The sequence below is a fragment of the Malaclemys terrapin genome, chromosome 6 (genome assembly GCF_027887155.1).
Source record: "Malaclemys terrapin pileata isolate rMalTer1 chromosome 6, rMalTer1.hap1, whole genome shotgun sequence".
Lineage (NCBI taxonomy): Eukaryota > Metazoa > Chordata > Testudines > Emydidae > Malaclemys > Malaclemys terrapin.
This window is the reverse complement of record NC_071510.1, coordinates 53,320,711-53,340,159: the sequence shown is the minus strand read 5'-3', so window position 1 is coordinate 53,340,159 and position 19,449 is coordinate 53,320,711. Positions and strand designations below refer to the sequence as shown.

General features: G+C 44.3%; 1 protein-coding gene across 1 annotated transcript in view; it reads left to right on the top strand.

Moving 5' to 3' along the window:
- ADAMTS19 (ADAM metallopeptidase with thrombospondin type 1 motif 19) overlaps positions 1-19,449 on the top strand; it is a 264,607-nt gene that overhangs the window by 206,743 nt on the left and 38,415 nt on the right. Inside the window, exons 17-18 of the mRNA XM_054033172.1 lie at positions 5,542-5,699; positions 6,862-7,015. Coding sequence (XP_053889147.1) covers positions 5,542-5,699; positions 6,862-7,015 — 312 coding nt within the window. The remainder of the gene's footprint in view (positions 1-5,541; positions 5,700-6,861; positions 7,016-19,449) is intronic.

Here is a 19,449-nt window from a genome sequence, read left to right as displayed (position 1 = left end):
ATTCAGGATATGCATTTGGAATCACATCAGTTATACCAAAAAAGCCATTAATAAACATTGAATCACAAATATCTAAATACTTTATTTGTATTTTAAAAGGGGAAAATAGAAGTATATTCTCTTCAGTATTAGGAAAACCCGACAATCAATATAAACTGTCATCTTTGTTTTCTGTACTATTCCTATTATACAGCATTACCTCCATATTATGTCTTTTTATTACACATCTTATTGGAAATGTGTCTCAGGCACATTCTAACAACTGCCCTGCATAGCTTTTCATTAAATGTTTAATTATTGGAGTATGTGATTTTGTAAAAACTGAATATTTCTCTGAAATTCTTCATTTGGGAAGGGAGAGTCTCTTTTTGACACTGTGCATGCTGCGATATACCTAATCAAACTATTGCAAAGAGATTGTGTGGTCCTGATAACTATTTTTCTTTGGTTTCCTTATGCTCAAGACAGTGGCCTGACTTAAATTAAGGGACAAGCAACTAATAGGAGAGCTTCCTACAGAGAGATAATATCAAAGTTCACCCTCAGTTATTTGAGAGATAATGGGGAGTTTAAGTTATTCAATTTATATCTCTATATAAAAGTAATATAATGTCTAATAGTAAATTTCTTCACATAATCAAAGATATTTATCAATTAAACTATGTTATTCATTATTTAGCACTAAGAGTACAAAATATATTACTTTCAATATTTTTAATTGTCCCATTGTTGGATAATGAAAAATTGAAAAATGTGGCTGCAAAAGTACATTTAAATAGAAATAACACTAATATTGGTACATTATATCAAATTATATCTAATTCTAGAGGCACGAATAGTGGCTCCAAATATAAGGTTGTGACATAATTTTGCCTTTTACAGGGCATTAAGCTGAAATTTTCAAAGGTGCTTAAGGTATTTGACCACCAAATTTCCTGCTTTTCAAATCCTGTAATTGGCTTTGAAAATGTGAAACAGTGGCTTACTTTAAAAATACTAAAAGTAGAATGTACACTTTCAGGGGTTTATGATTTTTTATTTATTAATTATTATTATTATAAAACAATATTTTGGTCACTGGCAAGTGTTCCTAGAGAAGTAGTAAATGGTCAAAATTACATTCTGAAATTTTACATACAGTGGCTCACCAAGTTTTGTACCCTCTTTGCACACAAAATATACCACCCATCAATTCAGAATTCAGAAAAATGTCAACTTCCCCTCATTTGAACTCAAGCCCCTTTTTCTTAAAATCTTTTCTCTACAAAAATTGGCAATTTCCACTTAATCAAAAATAAAAGTGTCAGAACAAAGCTGATATTTCAGTAGTGTCCACATAAAGAGAGAGAGCTCACAGTTACAGTACATAAATCCAGCAAATATACCACATTCCTCACCATCACTCAGTTATTAAGTAAATGGAATTTAGCTGTCACTCTTTTGGTACAGGCTAGCTTTTGATCTGTATTACAGAATAGTGCATTCTGTGGCATCAGATTGATCAGAAATAGGCACTGAGAGAGAATGTCACAGGATCTGACATATGTTTAGACATACATGTGTTGGATGCTCAACTCACCCTAGATAAAGATTGGGGAAGAAAATATCTGAAATAAAATAACCTTTGCAGATTACTCTTAGTATTTAACTTTAACTAGATACTGCAAAAGGATTCTGTAAATGTGTTTATATAGTGTGACAAAGTTCCTCCTTTATCTTGGTGGGTCCTGCACTTATTGGCGGATTTTCTTGCCTTAGAGATTCACCATGTGGGTTGGGGAACAGCCCAGAGACCTTCCCCTCTGGAAGAACCCACAGTCCAGGTCAATTGGGAGGTTTGGGGAGGAACCCAGGCCCGCCCTCTACTCCTGGTTCCAGCCCAGGGCCCTGTGGACTGCAGCTGTCTATAGTGCCTCCTGTAACAGCTGCATGACAGCTACAACTCCCTGGGCTACTTCCCCATGGCTTCCTCCAAACACCTTCCTTATTCTCACCACAGGACCTTCCTCCTGGTGTCTGATAACGCTTGTGCTCCTCAGTCCTCCAGCAGCTCACTCTCAGCTCCTTGCACCTCTTGCTCCCAGCTCCTCACACTCACTCCACAAACTGAAGTGAGCTCCTTTTAAAACCCAGGTGCCCTGATTAGCCTGCCTTAATTGATTCTAGCAGCTTCTTCTTAATTGGCTCCAGGTGTCCTAATTAGCCTGCTTGCCTTAACTGGTTCTAGCAGGTTCCTGATTACTCTAGTGCAGTCCCTGCTCTGGTCACTCAGGGAACAGAAAACTACTCATCCAGTGACCAGTATATTTGCCCTCTACCAGACTCCTATACTCCACTGGTCTGGGTCTGTCACAATAGCAATAATGAAAAGTAGTAAATTATGCTTTCCATTATTGTAGTGCAGTGGCACTCTTTCCATTTAATTCATGGACTTTATAAAACTGAATTAATTGAGCTTCATAAAACTCCTGTGAAGTAGGAATTCCCATTTTACAGACAGGGTGCTTGTCTGTATGAATTCGTAGTTTGCAGCAAGCTGGGGTGATAAAATCTACCTCACACTAGCCTGCCACGTGCTAACTGTCTGTGTGGACCCTGCTCTCAGTTCCCCAGCAAGCTTTAATCTACTCCCATTTCAAAGTAGGGTAGAGCAAATGGCACTATGGAACTTCTAGAGCGCAGCAACAGGATCCGCATGGACAGTTAGTGCGCAGCAGGCAAGTGTGAGGATGATTTACACCACAACTTGCTGTGAACTAAATGTTCATATACGTAAGCCCAAGAAAAATGAGGTACAGGAGAGAAATTTGGAGCATAGGAATTACCATACCAGATTATCCAGAATCTGATTTAACAGTGACTTATATCAGATGCTTCACAGGAAGATGCAAGAAACTACACAGTGGAAAATAATGGAATAACCTGCACATGGATGAAATTTCTTCTTATTTCCTACCAGTTAGTGGTTGTTGTATAGTCTGAAGTATGAGTATTTATGTATTCTCATTAGCCACACAATGTTTAATTAACCTTTTTGGTCTCAATGGTAGTGGTAACCTGTTCCCACAGGTCAGTCACATACTGTTTAATTTTTTTTTTATCAGTATTAAATTGATTGCCACTTGTTCTTGTATTATGAGAAAGAGTAAATGGGAGTGCTTAATTTACCTTCTCAATGTCATTCATTATTCTGTATACCACAGTTATCTTCTTTCTAAATCAGGCAGACCAGTCTTTTCCAATCTTTTCTCATATGAAAGTCTTTCCATGACTCTAGTCATTTTCTTCATCCACCTTTGAATCCCTTCTATTTCTGCTTTATAACTTTTGAGACTGGATGATGAGAAACAAATGGTGGGGAAAAAGGAAAGGTAAATAGAGCCATCATGATTAGCATATTAAGCAGAAGTCTCAGCACACCAAATGTCTAGCCAGTTTGTTTTGCAAGTCTCATGGCATAGATGAGTTTTAAAAAGATTTAAAGGAGAATAATGTATTGACTTTATGGACATTAATAGGGAATATCTCCCATGCATGGGGATGAAGGTTGACATTGTTGGTAGAGTAGAGGCTTATTACATATTAGCACTGATAGGTAAAACAGAATTAAATGATGAAGGGCCTTATATAGGGATGCAAAGAGATGGAAGACATAGACCAATGAGCCAAGGAAATTACTTTAGCAATAGCATTTTGAATGGACTTGAGAGGACCAAGATTGCAATTGTCAAGCTTAGAATGAAAATAGTTGGAGTAATCAGGACTAGGATGTATAGTATATCTAGATAAACGTGCCCAAGGTTAAATAGGCAGTGGCAAAGCCAAGAATAGAACTTAACTCTCCTGATTTTCAGTCCTGAGCTTTAATCACAGGACTACCTTTCCTTCCTTGGAGTCAAATTCTGCAGCTCAAGTATGGGCCCTCAGCTGTGACAAGAATACAAAAAGAGCCAGAATGTTTCTGTTACATGGGAGGCCTGTTCAGAGTTCTACACCCTCTGCACACCTTATGTGCCAACATGGAGTGTTTTGGAGATGGGACAGAGGTCGGCTAGGTGGATCCACAGTTATGTTACTTCAGCAGCCAAACCTCCTCTTTTCTATGATTGACTGGGTACAAAACCTGAGGAGGTTGTTAAAGTCATATGGCTGCATAGCAGCTCCTCTGTTGATCAGAGAGAGGATTCTATTCCATCTTACCCTCTCTGACCCTTGCAGACCTCCAGTTTATAGCCCATTTACTTTGGTTGTGTGCTGGGGAGAGGATTTGGACCTTACTACCAACTACTAAATGGAACTTAATTAACTTTAAATAGTTGAATTGTTAAACCTAAAAGGCCAATTTTTGAAACTTATAAAATCACTGGATATTTTTAGTACAGGAATATTTTACAGCATTAATGGATTTTATAGTCTTACTATTTATTGTACAGTGCTGTAGTGGCACACATTATTGGTGAATAATGCAATTGTATTCCTGCCAGTCGATGGTCCTATTGCCATTGTTTTCCATAGAAACATAACATAACAGTATAAATATAAATAGGAGAGAAGTTGATCACCAGGAATGACTCACATTAATGTACAACTCTAAAAGAAATTTTGGGCACGAACTAAGGTGTTGAGGTTCTTTCACATAATTCTGAAGCCAAACATCCAATTTAAATGGGGAATGTGTAGAACTTCTTGCCCACAAGATGACTTTGAGTATACTTTACTTCACATGACTGTTCAAGTGCCTGATTCGTTCAAGAATTACAGACTCTTCACAGGAGGAAAAAAATACTGAATTCATGTATCAAAAATGATGCAAAACCATTTATCCTCAATTCCTTGAAGTGTATCTTATTTAGTCTAATCAATGCTTACGATGAAGCCAAAAGGGGGAAAGAGCCCTCCCCCAACAAAGGTATTCCTGGCTTGAAACATCAAATTATGCCTATTTACAAAAGTCAGTTTTTAAAAAAACAGAAATATAGTGCATAAATGTAGCCTGTCTGGGACAATTACAGCATTTCCACATTTTCAGTTAGTAAGCAATGGGGTCTACTAGTTAAAAAGAAAAGGACTTGAAAGCAGGAGGTTTCTAAATCCTAATCTGCACTGACCCAAAGAGGTGCTCTGTGATTTCTGAAGCATTCCATTTGTCCCCCTTATTCCTTAGGTCCTGTCTGTTCATAAAAATTACCATCTTGGGGGCAAAGAACTTGTATAGACCTGACTGACCTATGTTTTAATCAAGTTACTGAATAATGCTACAGGCCGTTAGTCCTTGTAATCAGGCCAATAAAACTGTCCTAACTTCAGAAGAATCCAAATAATGGCAGACATATGTTTTTTGTCATGTTTCCTTGCCAGAAAGGGAATCTAGAATGTGCTGTTACTGAAGTTTATTTATGTAGGTTATGAATGACCAATAGCTTTGTGAATTGGATCTTGTGATTCAACCAACTTGTAAATTATACTGACAGTACAATATGAAGACGCCATAAAGTATTACAGTAAAGTTCTCTTTCACATCATTTTTAAATATTTCCACAGCTCTTCGAGATGCCAGCAAACAGTCCATTAATAGTGACTGGAAGATAGAACATTCAGGAACATTCAATATTGCTGGGACTACTGTCCATTATGTTCGGAGAGGTCTCTGGGAGAAAATCTCTGCCAAAGGTCCCACAACATCACCTTTACATCTACTGGTATAACAATATGGAATATGTTTTTTACCTGTTTTATATGAAATAGCATGGTGGTGAGGTTGGTGTTTTATGTTTCTGGAATTCTTTAGCAATCCAAATAGTTTGACAGTTTTTCCTAATGTGAGATATCTAGAAGCCATAACTGAGATGAAATCTTTTGTGTGACAAACATTATAGGAGACTTCACATTGTAGGAGCAGTGGGCTCTGGTGGTCACCTACTGAAATGAGGAGAGGTGAAGTTGATAGTGATGGTGATAGAACTGGAAGAGGGAGAGAGAGTATGGGGATTATCAGGGTGATGATAGGAGAATACTCAACATTTTTAAATCCTCCAAATGCAAGAATCTGGGGAGAGCTATCCCTCCAAAAATGAAATTAAAACCTGATATCCTCCAAAAACTATATCCTCCTTGTGAGTAATATCATCTGGTATTCTTTCATGCAGAAACCTGAAGTTGTAATCCATCCTTTACCAATGGGTTAACTAGAATCAGATCTTGCGTGATGACATCCTCTCACTACACTGGTGGGACAGAGGTGTTCAAAATGTTTGTCTGTAACTGTGAAACACAAATTGGTTTGTGAGACAAATTTATTTCTAAAAATCACTTTTATTCAATGAGCCAGAAGAAGCCACAGTATACTTCTGCTATACGTTATTTCTGGGGAATAAAATTCTCCTGCCATCATAAACATGTACACATCTCTAAAACAACTAAGTCACACATTCCTTTTTAACAAGGATTTAGGTCAAATTTAAATGGTTTATAAGTACCAATAACTTCATATTGACTGTATTGTGTGTTCAACAATTGTAGTGTGCTGCTAGTGACAATCGTTATAGTAAAAAAGAAACAAATTTGGAGAAAAAGTTGTATGTGGAATTACATTGAACAGTGAGTTAACAATACGGCTGCCTTAAAATGGTCAGTTTCTAAACTATCCAACCATCCCTTCCTACAGAAAATTCTAATCTGAGAAAGTCAGCCTCAATTTTTGCTCCTATCCTAGTGAATGCAGCTCTGTACCAACAGAGAAAATACACATGAGCAATGTAGTGTTCATTCTTCCTTTACTACTCTATTTAATTTCTTCCTCTGGTCATAATTTGACTTCAGCAATGTCTGTGAACATGAATCTTCATTCTGTGTATGTTGCAGGTCCTGCTTTTTCATGACCAGAATTACGGTCTGCATTATGAATACACTATTCCACTGGACCCTCTTCCTGAGAATCAGAGCTCAAAAGTGCCTGAACCTCTTTTTATGTGGACGCACTCAGGTTGGGAGGACTGTGATGCTGTATGCGGAGGAGGTGAATGATTTTTTTAAAGTTATAATATATATTTATATATCCTTGGATAACTATATGTTCAATCAAATGTTAGTTCTAATAGTGTTTTAATAATACCATCCTTATTACAGCAGATATAATACAATAGGCATGGAAAGATTAAGTATATTTTTCATCTCCTTGCTTTTTAATTTTCTAAAAGCAACAATAATATCTATAGTAAAATTTTACATCCAAGTAAAGTAGATAGTCAAAAAGGACAGCGAGGAGAGGAAATCTGGTTAAACAAAATGAAGTGGCCCATTCCCAACAGTAGAAAAGAAGGGGTGAATATCAACAGAATATCAATCAGAGGGGTAGCCGCATTAGTCTGGATCTGTAAAAAGCGACAAAGAGTCTATAAGGTGCCACAGGACTCTTTGTCGCTTTTAACAGAGGGAAAATTACTTTTTGTAGTGACCCAGCCACTCCCAGTCTTTATTCAGGCCTAATTTGAAGTTTGCAAATTAATTCCAGTTCTGCAGTTTCTCATTGAAATCTGTTTTTGAAGTTGTTTTGTTGAAGAATGGCCACTTTTAAGTCTGTTATTGAGTGTCCAGGAACCTATCCTTGCAACAAAGCCCGTTGCCAAGTCTGTCCACATATCTATTCAAGGAACACCATCACAGGACCTAATCACATCAGCCACACCATCAGAGGCTTGTTCACCTGCACATCTACCAACGTGATATATGCCATCATGTGCCAGCAATGCCCCTCTGCCATGTACATTGGCCAAACTGGACAATTTCTATGCAAAAGAATAAATGGACACAAATCAGACGTCAAGAATTCTAACATTCAAAAACCAGTCAGAGAACACTTCAACCTCCCCGGTCTCTCAATTACGGACCTCAAAATTGCAATACTCCAACAAAAAAAACTTCAAAAACAGACTCCAATGAGAAACTGCAGAATTGGAATTAATTTGCAAACTGGACACCATTAAATTAGGCTTGAATAAAGACTGGGAGTGGATGGGTCATTACACAAAGTAAAATCTATTTCCCAATGCTAATTTTTTCCCCTACTGTTACTCACACCTTCTTGTCAACTATTGGAAATGGGCCATCCTGATTATCACTACAAATTGTTTTTCTCCTGCTGATAATAGTCCACCTTAATTGATTAGTCTCGTTATAGTTGGTATGGAAACACCCATTTTTTCATGTTCTCTGTGTATATATATTGTGACAGACCCAGACCAGTGGGGTACAGGAGTCTGGTAGAGGGCAAATATACTGGTCACTGGATGAGTAGTTTTCTGTTCCCTGAGTGACCAGAGAAGGGGCTGCACTAGAGTAATCAGAAACCTGCTAGAACCAGTTAAGGCAAGCAGGCTAATTAGGACACCTGGAGCCCATTAAGAAGAAGCTGCTAGAATCAATTAAGGCAGGCTAATCAGGGCACCTGGGTTTTAAAAGGAGCTCACTTCAGTTTGTAGTGCGAGAGTGTGAGGAGCTGGGAGCAAGAGGCACAAGGAGCTGAGAGTGAGAGGCTGTGCTGCTGGAGGACTGAGGAGCACAAGCATTATCAGACACCAGGAGGAAGGTGTTTGGAAGAGGCCCTGGGGAAATAGCCCAGGGAGTTGTAGCTGTCATGCAGCTGTTACAGGAGGCACTATAGACAGCTGCAGTCCACAGGGCCCTGGGCTAGAACCCGGAGTAGAGGGCGGGCCCGGGTCTCCCCCAAACCTCCCAATTGACCTGGACTTTGGGTTCTCCCAGAGGGGAAGGTCTCTGGGCTGTTCCCCAACCCACATGGTGAATCTCTGAGGCAAGAAAATCCGCCAATAAGCGCAGGACCCACCAAGATAGAGGAGGAACTTTGTCACACTGGTGTCAGGAGTGGGATCTTGGGGTGCACAGCGCAGCGGAAGAAGGAGGGTGATTTAAACAAAAAACAAACAAACAAAAAAAAAGGAGAGGGTTTATTTTTTTCACCACAATGGATGACGTGGTGCAGGCACTGATACAAGCTAAGGTGGCGAAGCAGGAGGCTACCCGTGTCCAGGCAACCGCCCAACAGGAGGCAGTGCGACTGCAGCAAGAGACTAATCGCTTGCTGATGGACCAGGCTGCTCAAGACCGAGCTGTTTTGCGGGAACTGGTAAACCAGGTAAAGTCCCTTACAGAGCTGAATCACGGCCATGATGGGACGCGGCTCATATGGGCCAGTCATTGGCTGCAGAAAATGACACTGAGGATGATGTAGAGGCATACCTTCTGGCCTTTGAGAGGACAGCCCTATGGGAGGCCTGGCCTCGAGATCAGTGGTCTGGCATCCTTGCCCCATTCCTGTGTGGGGAGGCCCAGAAGGCCTACCATGATCCGCCTGAAGATGCTGCGGCAGACTACTCCCAGCTGAAAGCAGAGATCCTGGCCAGATCTGGGGTAACGACAGCAGTGCGAGCCCAGCAGTATCACGGTTGGAGGTACCAGGAAGACAAAAGCCCGTGGTCACAATTGTATGACCTCATCCATCTCGCACGAAAGTGGTTGCAAACAGAGTCCCGGAGTCCGGAAGAGATACTAGCGGTTCTGGTCATCGACCGATACATGAGGGGACTACCACCAGACCTTCGTGCCTGGGTAAGCCAGAACGAACCCTCCGCCTATGATGAGGTTGTTGCCTTGGTAGAGAGGTGAAGGACAGCGAGGGAGCTGACCCAACCAGTTAAGGAAGAGGCACCCTGGGTTAAACTAGCAGCACCAAGCCCTAAAGTTCGGGTGACTGGGCCACCAGGAGGGCCCGGTGGAAAAAGAGAGAGGCTGAAGGCCCATTAGAGGCCACAAAGAGTCAGCGCACTGAAGGAGAAGAGGATCGTGATGTTAGACTGCCCAAACCAAGAGACCGGGGAACACCTAGGGCTCCATACAGATGTTGTGCCTGCGAGGAGTGGGGACACATAGCTGCACAGTGTCTCAATGCTGAGGAGCCTATGCAGTGTAACCTGGGGAATTGGGCAGATCCATGCTCCCTAATCCACCTTGTGGGGGTCTCACTAACCCCACATATGTATACCAGACCAGTGAAACTAAATGGGGTAAGGACCATGGCACTGGTTGATTCAGGGAGCGCTATCACGCTTATCTCAGGGAAGCTCGTGAAGCATAGTCAGCTGCTGCAGGCTAAACTTACGGGGATAACATGTGTCCATGGGACAGTTAGTTACTACCACACCATCCCAGTAAAAATCGAGATCCAAGGGAACACTACTGAGGTAGCAGCAGGTGTAGTCCCTAAACTCCCATACCCGGTGCTCATAGGGAGGGACTTCCCAGTAGGGGGATTGGAGAAAGATGGAGACCCTAAAATTGATGAGGCATCTGCAGCAGACTGTCAACCCCCAATCTTCTCTGAAATATCCCCAGATTTGTTCTCCACTCCCAGACAGGGTAGAAAGACAAAAAGGGAAAGAAGGGCAGCTAAGGCCTTGGGAACCCGAATACTGACCCAAAGCCAGAGGGTCGCTCTTGTAGGTAGGCGGACCCGCACAGCTGAAAAGGAGGCCACGCAGGAGGGAGAAGCACCTGAGTCTTTTCCCACCCTAATGCTTCTGAATCAGTAGAGGCAACAGAGACTGGGCCCCTAGATCTTGGGCAGATTAGCCCCGGGAGAGGAAATTTTGGACGGGACCAGGCAGAAGACCCAAGGTATGACAACATTAGGAAGGAGGTGACTGAAATAGATGGGGTCCCCATGGAAGGAAAAACCCAGGGACCAGGACCTTACTTCATAATGAAGAAGGATCTCTTATACCAGTACAGGGGCAGAAGGTACAGCAGATCCTAGTACCTCAAAAACACCAGAACGCTGTATTAAGTCTTGCTCATAGTCCTCTTTTTGGGGGGCATTTGGGGGTAGAGAAGACCCTGGCACAAGTCCTACGACGGTTCTTCTGGCCCAGAGTGCATGAAGAAGTGCAGAGGTTCTGTGCCTCCTGCTCGGAGTGTCAGCTGCACAGTCCCCGTCCCCACTTGAGGGCACCTTTAGTACCCCTTCCCATCATAAAGGTCCCCTTTGAACGAATAGCCACGGACCTAGTGGGACCACTGGAGAAGACAGCTCGGGGCCACCAATATATACTTGTTGTTTTGGACTATGCTACTCGCTACCCAGAAACCATTCCCCTGCGGAACATGGCCTCTAAAACTATAGCCAAAGAGCTGGTGGGGATCTTTGCCCGAATGGGGCTACCGAAGGAGATATTAACTGACCAAGGAACCCCATTTATGCCTAACCTAATGAAGGACCTCTGTGCGCTGCTCCATATACATACCCTGAGAACTTCGGTCTACCATCCACAGACTGATGGGTTGGTAGAAAGGTTTAACTGAATCCTCCAGGCTATGATAAGGAAGGTGGTAAGTCAGGACGGGAAGGATTGGGACATCCTACTACCCTACCTTATGTTCGCTATCCGGAAGGTACCACAGGCCTCAACTGGGTTTTCCCCCTTCGAGTTATTATATGGACATCACCCCCGTGGCATACTAGATATCGCCAAAGAGATCTGGGAAGAGGAACCCAATGAGGGGAGAAATATAATAGAGCATGTAATTCAGATGCAAGACTGGATAGCCTGGGTTACCCCTATTGTACGGGAACATTTGGAGAAGGCACAGGTGGCCCAGTGAACCCATTACAATCGCCAGGCAAAAGTGCGACAGTTCCAACCAGGGGATCGGGTTATGGTGTTGGTACCCACGGCAGAAAGCAAGCTTCTGGCCCAATGGCAGGTGCCCTATGAGGTGGTTGAACCCTTGGGGGAAGTAACCTACAAGGTGCGGCAGCCAGGACGCAGAAAACAAGAACAGATTTATCACGTTAACCTTCTGAAACCCTGGCATGCACAAGAGGCATGCACAACGGTCCAAAAAGACCTAACCCAGGAAAACAAGCCTTCCAAACAGGTGAGAGTGTCTCCCGATTTAACGCCAGACCAGAAGAATGAGGTGTCTGAGATGATCTTCCAGAACCAAGATGTGTTCTCGACAAAACCGGGTCGAACAACTGAGACATATCACCACATCGTCACGAACCCTGGGGCCACAGTAACAATGAGGCCCTATCGGGTGCCAGCAGCAAAAGGGGAGGAAATAAAAGCAGAAGTAAAAAAAATGCTGGAGTTGGGGATCATCGAAGAATCCCACAGTCAGTGGTCCAGCCCAATCGTGCTGGTGCCCAAACCTGATGGCACCACAAGATTTTGCAATGACTTCCGGCGACTAAATGAAGTATCCCAGTTCGACGCGTACCCCATACCTCGCATAGATGAGCTAGTGGACCGTCTGGGTAATGCCCGGTACTTGACTACCCTAGACTTGACAAAGGGGTACTGGCAGAAGTAGGAAGGAAAAGACTGCGTTCTCTACACCAGAGGGTCTTTTTCAATATACTGTCCTCCCTTTTGGACTACATGGGGCCCCAGCTACCTACCAGCGCCTCATGGACAAGCTATTATGCCCGCATAACAGTTATGCTGCTGCCTACTTGGACGATGTGGTCATTCATACCCCAGACTAGGAACCCACCTGGAGAAGGTGGAGGCAGTCCTCGATACCTTCAGGCGAGTTGGCCTTACAGCAAACCCTGCCAAGTGCGCTGTAGGGTTTACAGAGGCCAAATATCTTGGCTACATTGTGGAAAAAGGTCTGGTAAAATCCCAAGTGAACAAGTTAGAGGCCATCCAAAATTGGCCCCGACCAAGTCGCAAGAAACAAGTCCGGGCATTCCTAGGTGTGGTGGGGTATTACTGACGATTTATCCCCCACTTTACCACAAGGGCAAGCCCCCTGACAGACCTAGTGAAAGCCCGTGGACCTGATCTGGTGAGATGGTCTGACGCAGCACAGGAAGCATTCACAGACCTATGGACTGCCCTCTGCAATAACCCCGTACTGATAGCCCCTGATTTCACCAAGGAGTTTATCCTGCAGACGGATGCATCGGAAGTAGGGTTGGGGGCCATTCTATCACAGATGGTCAGGGAGGAGGAACACCCAATTCTATACCTCAGTCGGAAACTCCTTCCAAGGGAACAAAAATATGCAGTGGTGGAGAGAGAATGCCTCGCTGTAAAATGGGCCATGGAAAGGTTGCGCTACTACCTGCTCGGGCGCAGATTTGTCCTCGTGACCAACCATGCTCCTCTTCAATGGATGCAGCGGAACAAGGAGAAGAACACAAGGGTGACCAGATGGTTCTTATCCCTCCAACCTTTCCAGTTCCGTGTGCAACACAGAGCAGGGAGCCGTCATGGCAACGCTGATGGCTTGTCACGTGTGCACTGTCTGGCGTCCCAAGCTGCCCAACCCCTTGGCGTTGAGCAGGGGGAAGGGATATGTGACAGACCCAGACCAATGGGGTACAGGAATCTGGTAGAGGGCAAATATACTGGTCACTGGATGAGTAGTTTTCTGTTCCCTGAGTGACCAGAGAAGGGACTGCACTAGAGTAATCAGGAACCTGCTAGAACCAGTTAAGGCAAGCAGGCTAATTAGGACACCTGGAGCCCATTAAGAAGAAGCTGCTAGAATCAATTAAGGCAGGCTAATCAGGGCACCTGGGTTTTAAAAGGAGCTCACTTCAGTTTGTAGTGTGAGAGTGTGAGGAGCTGGGAGCAAGAGGCGCAAGGAGCTGAGAGTGAGAGGGTTTGCTGCTGGAGGACTGAGGAGCACAAGCATTATCAGACACCAGGAGGAAGGTCCTGTGGTGAGAATAAGGAAGGTGTTTGGAGGAGGCCATGGGGAAGTAGCCCAGGGAGTTGTAGCTGTCATGCAGCTGTTACAGGAGGCACTATAGACAGCTGCAGTCCACAGGGCCCTGGGCTGGAACCCGGAGTAGAGGGCGGGCCCGGGTTCCCCCCAAACCTCCCAATTGACCTAGACTGTGGGTTCTCCCAGAGGGGAAGGTCTCTGAGCTGTTCCCCAACCCACATGGTGAATTTCTGAGGCAAGAAAATCCGCCAATAAGCGCAGGACCCACCAAGATAGGGGAGGAACTTTGTCATAATATCATCCTACTGTATTTTCCACTGCATGCATCCGATGAAGTGAGTTTTAGCCCATGAAAGCTTAAGCCAAAATAAATTTGTTAGTCTCTAAAGTGCCACAAGTACTCCTTGTTCTTTTTTGCAGGGAGATTGAAGTGCTCTCCTACTGATTTTTGAATGTTACAATTCTCGATGTCTGATTTGTGTCCATTTATTGTTTTGCATAGAGACTATCTGGTTTGGTCAATGTACATGGCAGAGGGGCATTGCTCGCACATGATGGTATATATCACATTGGTGCAGGTGAACGAGCCTGTAAGCGTGAGGACTCAACCCTGCAGCGCCTCTTGCTGGTCTCTCAGGGAATTAGCTCGATTTCCAGCCCAGAGCGCCCTCTGCAGGCAGGTGATCTGCCACAACTGGGCCCCGTGTCCCCCCCAGACCCCGGTGCCCATTTTCTCTGGGGTGCTGCCCCCTGGTAATACCCCAACAATCTCTGTGGGTCTCCTTTCCCTGGGTAACCCTCACCCACTACCCCCACCTCGCCTCAGTCTGGGCTACTGCCAATCCTCACCTAGCCCACTTACTGGGGCAGACTGCAGTATAAACACCACTCATCACAGGCAAGGGAGTTTGACCTGCTGCCTTCTTCTACCACCCAGTACCTCTATGGGCCTGGGACCAGGCCCTGCAGTCTCGGGAGTCGCCAGCCTGGAGCTCCCCTGTTCCTCTGGCTCTTCCCCAGCCCTGCTTCACTCCCAGGTACCCTCTTATTCCCCTGCAGCCAGGCCGGTCTCCCTCCACAGCTAGAGGAGAGACTCTGCTCGGCTTCTGGCCGCCCTGGCCTTCTTATAAGTCCCAGCTGCCCTGATTGGGGCGAGGCCCAGGTGTAGCTCCTTCCCAATCTGCTTGGGCTTTTCTCCTAGCCCCTAGCCCTCTCCCAGGGCTGGCTTCTACCCTGTCAGGGCTGGAGCAGGTAACCATCCCGCTAGAGAGCCCCTAATGGTGTGGCTGATGTGGTTAAGTCCTATGATGGTGTCCCTTGAATAGATATGTGGACAGAGTTGGCAATGGGGTTTGTTGCAGGGATTGGTTCCTGGGTTAGTGTTTCTGTTGTGTGGTGTGTAGTTGCTGGTGAGTATTTGCTTCAGGTTGGGAGGCTGTCTGTAGGTGAGGACTGGCCTTTCTCCCAAGGCCTGTGAGAGTGAGGGATCATCCTTCAGGATAGGTTGTAGATCCTTGATGATGCGTTGGAGAGGTTTTAGTTGGAAGTTGTAGGTGCTGGCTAGTGGCATTCTGTTACTTTCTTTGTTGGGCCTGTCCTGTCGTAGGTGACTTCTGTGTACCCTTCTGGCTCTGTCAATCTGTTTCTTCACTTCCCCAAGTGGGTATTGTAGTTTTAAGAATGCTTGATAGAGATCTTGTAGGTGTTTGTTTCTGTCTGAGGGATTGGAGCAAATGCAGTTGTATCTTAAGGCTTGGCTATAGACAATGGATCATGTGATGTAGTCTGGATAAAAGCTGGAGGCATGAAGGTAAGTATAGCAGTCAGTAGGTTTTCGGTGTTTGTGTGACCCAGGGCCGGCTCCAGGCACCAGCTTAACAAGCAGGTGCTTGGGGCGGCCAAGGGAGAGGGGCAGCATGTGCAGCAATTCAGGGGCTGCAGGTCCCTCATTCCCTCTAGGAGCGAAGGACCTGCCGCCGCCAATTGCGGCTTTTTTTCCCCCCCCCCAATTGCCGCCGCTGGTCGTGATTGTGATCGCGCCTTTTTTTTTTTTTTTGCTTAGGGCGGCAGAAATGCTGGAGCCGGCCCTGGTGTGACCATCGCTTATTTGCACTGTAGTGTCCAGGAAGTGAATCTCTTGTGTGGACTGGTCCAGGCTGAGGTTGATGGTGGGGTAGAAATTGTTGAAATCCTGGTGGAATTCCTCAAGGGCCTCCTTCCCATGGGTCCAGATGATGAAGAAGTCATCAATGTAGCACAAGTAGAGTAGGGTTCTAGGGGACAAGAGCTGAGGAAGCGCTGTTCTAAGTCAGACATATAAATGTTGGCATACTGTGGGGCCATGCGGGTACCCATAGCAGTGCCGCTCACTTGAAGATATAAATTGTCCCCAAATCTGAAATAGTTGTGGGTAAGGACAAAGTCACAAAGCTCATCCGCCAGGTCTGCCATGACATTATCAGAGATACTCTTCCTGTCGGCTTGTAGTCCATCTTTGTGTGGAATGTTGGTGTAGAGAGTTTCTATATCCATAGTGGCTAGGATGGTGTTTTCTGGAAGATCACCAATGGATTGTAGTTTCCTCAGGAAATCAGCAGTGTCTTGAAGATAGCTGGGAGTGCTGGTAACATAGGGCCTGAGGAGAGAGTCCACATAGCCAGACAATCCTGCTGGCAGGGTACCAATGTCTGAGATGATGGGGCGTCCAGGATTTCCAGGTTTATGGATCTTGGGTAGCAGATAGAATACCCCTGTTCAAGCCTCTAGGGGTGTGTCTGTGTATTTGTTCTTGTGCTTCTTCAGGGAGTTTCTTGAGCAGATGGTGCCATTTCTTTTGGTACCCCTCAGTGGAATCAGAGGGTAATGGCCCGTAGAATGTGGTGTCAGAGAGTTGCCTAGCAGCCTCTCGTTCATATTCCCACCTATTCATGATGACTACAGCACCTCCTTTGTCAGCCTTTTTGATTATAATGTCAGAGTTGTTTCTGAGGCTGTGGATGGCGTTGTGTTCTTCATGGCTGAGGTTATGGGGCAAGTGATGCTGCTTTTCCACAATTTAAGTTTGTGCACATCGGTGGAAGCATGCGATGTAGAAGTCCAGTCTGTTGTTTCGACCATCAGGAGAAGTACATACAGAATCCTTCTTCTTGTAGCATTGGTAGGAAGGTGTCTGTGGGTTAGTGTGCTGTTCAGTGGTGTGGTGGAAATAGTCCTTGAGTCGGAGATGGCAAAAGTAGGATTCCAGGTCACCGCAGAAGTACATACAGAATCCTTCTTCTTGTAGCATTGGTAGGAAGGTGTCTGTGGGTTAGTGTGCTGTTCAGTGGTGTGGTGGAAATAGTCCTTGAGTTGGAGATGGCAAAAGTAGGATTCCAGGTCACCGCAGAACTGTTTGTGGGGGTGGTGGAGCAGAAGGAGAGGCCCTGAGATAGGACAGACTCTTCTGCCAAGTTAAGAGTATAGCTGGATAGATTAATAATATTGTTGGGTGAGTCAGGGGTACCACTGTTGTGGCCCCTTGTGGCATGTAGGAGTTTAGATAGTTTAGTGTCTTATTTCCTCTGTGGAGAAGCAAAGTGTGTGTTGTAAATGGCTTGTCTAGTTTTTGTAAAGTCCAGCCATGAGGAAGTTTGTGTGGAAGGTTGTTTTTTTATGAGAGTCTCCAGTTTTGACAGCTCATTCTTAATCTTCTCCTGTTTGCAGTATAGGATGTTGATCAGGTGGTTCCACAGTTTCTTTGAGAGTGTGTGGCACAATCTTTCACCATAGTCTGTGGGGTATGTTGATTGTAATGGATTTTTTATTTTCAGTCCTTTTGGTATGATGTCTGTCTATTTTATTTACGGGTTAAAGCAAACAAACATATACACACAAATGAGTTACCATCTAAGAGTGACAGAGTTAGAGACTGCTGAGCTGAAATTGATATGCAAACTAGACACAATCAACTCAGGATTAAATAAGGACTGGGAATGGCTGAGCCATTACAAACATTGAATCTATCTCCCCTTGTAAGTATTCTCACACTTGCTTCTTATCAAACTGTCTGTACTGAGCTACCTTGATTATCACTTCAAAAGTTTTTTTCTCTTACTTAATTGGCCTCTCAGAGTTGGTAAGACAACTCCCACCTGTTCATGCTCTCTGTATGTGTGTATATATTTCTCCTCAATATATGTTTCACTCTATATGCATCCGAAGAAGTGGGCTGTAGCCCACGAAAGCTTATGCTCTAATAAATTTGTTAGTCTCTAAGGTGCCACAAGTACTCCTGTTCTTTTTGAGGATACAGACTAACCCGGCTGCTACCCTGAAACCTGAGAGTTGTAGTGATCTGTCTATTCTAAGTGTCTTTCAGGGCAGACCCAGAAGGCAGCCCCTGGGGATCTCTGGCTTCAGTTTAGAGTCTTTGGCCCTTCAAAGTTCAAATAGCCAAAAAGATGCAGTTTCTTCTTGTCAGGGATTTTGATTCTTTTCCCCCAGAGTTCAAGATGATGGGACGAGTTCACGTGCATGTCTCCTCTTCATGGGTCGCGGGGGACCAGTCAACAAAGTCTTTTGTCCTCTGATGTTCCAGAGTTTTTGTGTGGTGTCTATGTACCTTCTTTTGTTGGGCAGGAGGAGATAACACCTCCTGTGGCAAAGTAGTATTTCACACTTGGTAATGTTTTTCTCCTGACTACGGGGGTTTACAATTTCAGAGCAAATATTTAACTATTACCTATAACATAAAATATATATATAAGTGAGATTAATGCATGCAGCAACATACAAGCATTTCACAGAGTCTAAATACATTCTTATAAAACTAATACCTATTTTGAGTAGAACTAAGATACAGGTAACCTGGTCTCCAGCCATGAGCTTGTCAGTCTTGACTAATGCCTGCAGCCTGGGCAAGAGCTGGCATCTCGGCTGCCAGAGTCACAAAATGAAACAAAAGCTGTATCAGGAGACAGGAAAACACTGATACAATGTTAATAAACTGGGAGATGCATGTTTCCTGTGGTCATAAATATGTGAGTTTAGGAAAGCAAACTACAAATATGGAAGAAAATTTTAAATCCATAAAAATTACTAACTCTTTAGAAGCTGAACAATATTATCATGCTGGAAAGTACACCTACCAGATTGGGCCCTACATGCAAGTTAGGTAGGCAAATGCCTATCTTCCCTGGTTCATACATTGCTGTAGGGCTCAGGCAGGAGATAGGTACTCAGATGCCTACCCAGAGGCAGAAACACAAACTCTAAAGGAACTTTTGACTAAAAAAACTTAGTCACAGAGTGAGTTTAGGTGCCTACAGGATTCAGTTGCAGTTTTCAGAATCACGGTGGAGCCTAAAATTGGGACATCGGTGCCTAAATCCAGATTTAGGTACTTAAGTCTAGGGTTTAGACACCTAACTACCCTTGTGAAACTACTTTTTAGGAGCCTAAATTCCATTGCCTTTTAAGACCATATCTAGTCTTAGACCAGATTTCATATCTAGGTCTTAGGCCATATCTCTACTACAAAATTATGTCGACCTAATTTACACTGGCATACATCCACCGCAGCTATTAAATAGCTTGTGTGTATGGACACTTGCCTCCTTGTTTCAGTGGTGTGCGTACTCACTAGGAACGCTTGTATCAATTGTAATGTCAATATGGGACATTCTGGGATGGCTCCTGAAAGCCAGTAACAGTCGA